At 41.4% G+C, this 4127-nt stretch overlaps 1 protein-coding gene across 1 annotated transcript in view; it reads right to left on the reverse strand.

Annotated features, from left to right (window-relative positions):
- The window catches only part of fam184b (family with sequence similarity 184 member B), a 36518-nt gene that overhangs the window by 13535 nt on the left and 18856 nt on the right, over nucleotides 1-4127 (reverse strand). The window contains exon 3 of the mRNA XM_010776854.1: nucleotides 149-814. Coding sequence (XP_010775156.1) covers nucleotides 149-814 — 666 coding nt within the window. The remainder of the gene's footprint in view (nucleotides 1-148; nucleotides 815-4127) is intronic.

The raw sequence follows: 4127 nt of genomic DNA on the forward strand, positions 1-4127 counted from the left end.
TGTGTGCCTTGGCAGCCATAAACACAATCATTAGCCGGGTGCATCAGAGACAGGAAGCTGCAACATTTCAATTTCCTTTTACCTCCATTTTCACAGCATTCTAGTTTTAGTATGATTGAGAGGATTATGGGTGTGTGTCTTTGTGTACCTGTATACGCTCTTGCAGCTTGACTGTGTTTCTCTTGCTCTCTGCCAACCTCTCCAGGTGACTCTCCACCTCGGCCTCCGCCCTCTTCACTCTCTCTCGCAGGGCGCTGTGCATCCCCTTCTTCTCCTCTTCTTCCCTCTTTTCCCACCTTTGCCGCTCCTCCCTCCATTCTGTCTCCATCTTCTTCCTCGTTTCCTCTTGCTCCTCATTTAGATCGTTCAACTTTTGCTCCCATTGCTCCCTCTCTTCTTTCACCGCTCTCCTCTTCTCCTCGTCTGCTCGAACACTCTGATCCCTCAGCACTTTTACCTCCGCTAAGAGTGCTTTCATTCTTTCCGAATCCTCCCGCTTCTCCGTTTGTCTCTCTATCTTATTGTCCTCGTCTTTCCTCTGCCTCTGCTCCTCTTCCCGCTGTCTCTCCTCATCAGCTGCTTTCTGTAGCGCCTCACATTTGGCACCCATCTCTTGGATCTGCTCCATGGTCTTCTCGAGTTCTTTGCCCAACCGCAGGCTCTCCTCCTGAGCATCACTGATGTGGGCCTTGGCCTCCTGGAGCTCTTCCTCTGCAGCCTGGAGCCTCTCCTCAAACTTTTTTCTCAACTCTGCCTCAGTTTCTCGTCCCCTCTCCTCCGCCTGGATCCGAAAGCACTCAAAGTCTGCCTGTACCTGGAGGCGGAGTGGAAAATCTGTTACACTCTGCACTAACATTCAAAGTCACTGCCCTAAGAGTGTGCATCCTTAGTAGTTGGTTGGACAGCCTTCCTTTAGAACTGCTAGAATTAGTCAGTGCATTTGTTCAAATAAACTGTTTTTTAGTCACAACAACACTATGGAAATCTGTCAAACTCTTTCCTGTTAAGCCCCAAAGCCCCCCTCGGCGGGTCTCTTTTTTTTTCACGACACCGTGTCTCAGGGCATCTTAATATTTAAGAACCTATTAATGTGTTATACCAGATTAACGGGAATAATCTCAGCTAACTGACGATACAAACAATTTTTACCAAAACAAAACACAAGTCTCATAAGAAGCATCTAAATGACCCCTGAGCGAAAAAATGCAAACTGACATTGGCACAGAACTCAAGATAAAGATACCCTTATTACTTATCGTAGCTGCACATACAAGATATCCGATTAAAGCTGAGGTTCCACAGATTATTTAGGTATATAGTATCATCACTGAGCGATCCGAACTCGCGACAGGGGAAGCAAACACAGACATCACAACACGTACCTTTACGGAGCTTTTACGGGAGATCGTCTCCCCGTAGCTGTCAATCTGATCAAAAGACGTGTTCAATGGCATTAAAACGAGAAAACACGCGGCTGAATCGGTTAATCCATAGGTTGATAAAGTTTCTGTGGCTTTGAAGCAATTGTTTATAATCCATAATTCCATTTTTATGTAAAAATCGGAGAAAAAAAGTTAGCTGCTAATGGTAGCCACCAGAGTATGCAGCTTCCGGTTTTGGTCAGTCTCACTCCTGGTACACTGGTAACGTGTGTGTGTAGGACTTCCCCTCGATTCCATTGGCTCTAGCGGTTATAAAGAGATTTCATTGGTCAAAATTGAACGAAGGCGGCCAGAGATAGGTCAAATCCACCCAAATGACCCCAGAGGTGTTTTGTTTGTTGCTAAATCTGTCTAAAAAGGTCAAATATCACTTGTGTTGCATCAATCTTGATACAGGGTACTTATTATATGTTGTACTTTGGATTCCTAAAGCTTTTAGTCTACCTTACCATCATCCAAGGTTAGTTTTCACTATAAGTACAACATAAGTTTTGGACGGACACTATCATTTACAGTTTTTTACTATGTTAAATCTGAATTTTCTTTAAAATAAAAACACCTATATTGATTCTGACTTTTCTACATCCAACTCACAGGTTTATCATTACTTTGAGAACAAAGATTATTAATGTAACCCTTTTAGAAGTGAAGATATGGTCATTTGTTCTGGGAATGTAATTTTCGAGCCTGAAACCTGAAAAACAGGCTCAGGGCTAAACAGGTTTTAAAGAGTCTTTGGAAAATGTTCTTCCTATATTTGGAAGCTTTGAAATACAATTGTTACTGCATATCATTCAGCTTTCAGCAGGCACACTTTCATTCTTAATCCAGTTATAAAATGACAGAAATAGGTGTTTTTTATGGCAAAACAAGTAGACTGCCTCTAACTGTGCCCTGTCAAAAAATGTTTTTGTAAATATCCGAATTTTTGGTGAAATACAACTGTACGGCCTTAACAAGGTTATCGTTCTTTCTTATTGTATTTTTTGCCAAAGGAAGTCTTGTTATTAATTATTTCTACAGAAAAAAACCATCTAATAAACAAATATAGACAACCCCAAAACCCCATAGGGAAAATACGAGGAAGTAGGACTGGCCGTTAATTTGAGTTTAGAACAACTTCCTCAGTACCGCACTTTGTCTTATTATTTTTTGTTAGACGTAGGTCGCTCAGTAATGTAGCAATAACTAAGATTGGATTAGAAACAAACAAAAAAAGAACGTCTTCTCTTTGGACGCGGTAAGTTTTCTTTTCCAGGCGTGTAGTAGTTACGATATCGCAAAATGTTACGTAAAAACGGTAACTAACCGCTTAGCCCGAGGTTCACCAACTCCCAAGGACGTCAACGTGTCGGGACCCTTAACTTGGGGACCACCCTCCCGACGAAGACGGGGTTTTTGTGTTTCACAAAGACAATTCTGATTGATTGCGTATACTTCTGATGCTTGCTGAGCTACCGTCGGCTCTAGGCTACCTCTAAGAGAACATTGTTACCGACGACTGCTTCAGGTCCGGCATTTAAATTTCGGACGAGTACTAATGTTATGATTATAATTTTTCAGTGAATTCACATAAAAACAACCTTGTGAACTCCTGTAATAAGTCGAAAGAGAGAGTTCAACTGGACACACGAATGTAAAACCTAATTTTAGGAATGTAACGGTTCTTTAATCCTACCTCGCCCTTAATGGGAAGTACATACTTACTAAGGAGGTTACACAAGACTAAGACTAGTGTCTTTACCTGTTTAATCGATTCCAAGCAGGTTTATTTCGCGAGACAAGCTCCCGAGCAGGTACACTAAGACACTGTACTAATTTGAACTATTTTGTAAATAAATTTGTAATGACTTATAATTTATAACAAGTAGTAGTATCGAGGATTAATTTTCTAGACGTTGGGTTGTAAGATTGGTTCATTTTCGCCAATCTTTGGATTACTGCAGCAAACTACAACGTACAACTTGAATTTTCTTTTCCGGAATATAAAGTTATTTGGGAAGGACTCCAATTACAATCACTAAAAGACGAAGACCAGATGTCCCAAACGACATTAAGTGTCGCGGTAGGGCCGTCCCAACTTTGACGACTCAAGTTCCAAGGGTTGCGCCGGCACCCTGCCGCACGGCGATACAAATGTATCCATTAGGGACCGTTAATACTTATGGACTAGGAGACGACCTCCACCGTCCGACATACCGAGACGTGACCTAATCGTAAGTTACATACCTAAACGTTTCTACGACATTACGACATGTGTTTCGTAAGGTTTTATTTTACGACTGAAAATTAAAGTAACAACGTACTGCAGTTCTAAATGACAACCCTCTAACGTTGTTTTCAGACCGGCACGTGAATAACAAATGTGCCGCTGAAGCATGTGGAAGACTCTTACACGAACGAGAATACAGTAATTCGTTTATTGACTAAAAATCAAAAGATAGTTAGTAATTCTTGTCACCTTCGTCCAAGACTTCCGTTCAAACGTAAAGTCTGTTTTATCTGGTTTATAATATTTTCTGTAGACTTTCACAAGAATGGTTTCATCTAGTCTTCTAGTTAGGGGTAGTACAGACATTCTCACCATAGACTATTGACTTCCCGGTGTCTGTTATAATTTTCAAGTGTGTTGATTACATACGAGACCTCCGGCTTTGTTTCTGGTCACAGGAGACATACGGAGTC

This window comes from Notothenia coriiceps, unplaced genomic scaffold (genome assembly GCF_000735185.1).
Source record: "Notothenia coriiceps isolate Sejong01 unplaced genomic scaffold, NC01 NC01_scaffold00017399, whole genome shotgun sequence".
Taxonomy (NCBI): domain Eukaryota; kingdom Metazoa; phylum Chordata; class Actinopteri; order Perciformes; family Nototheniidae; genus Notothenia; species Notothenia coriiceps.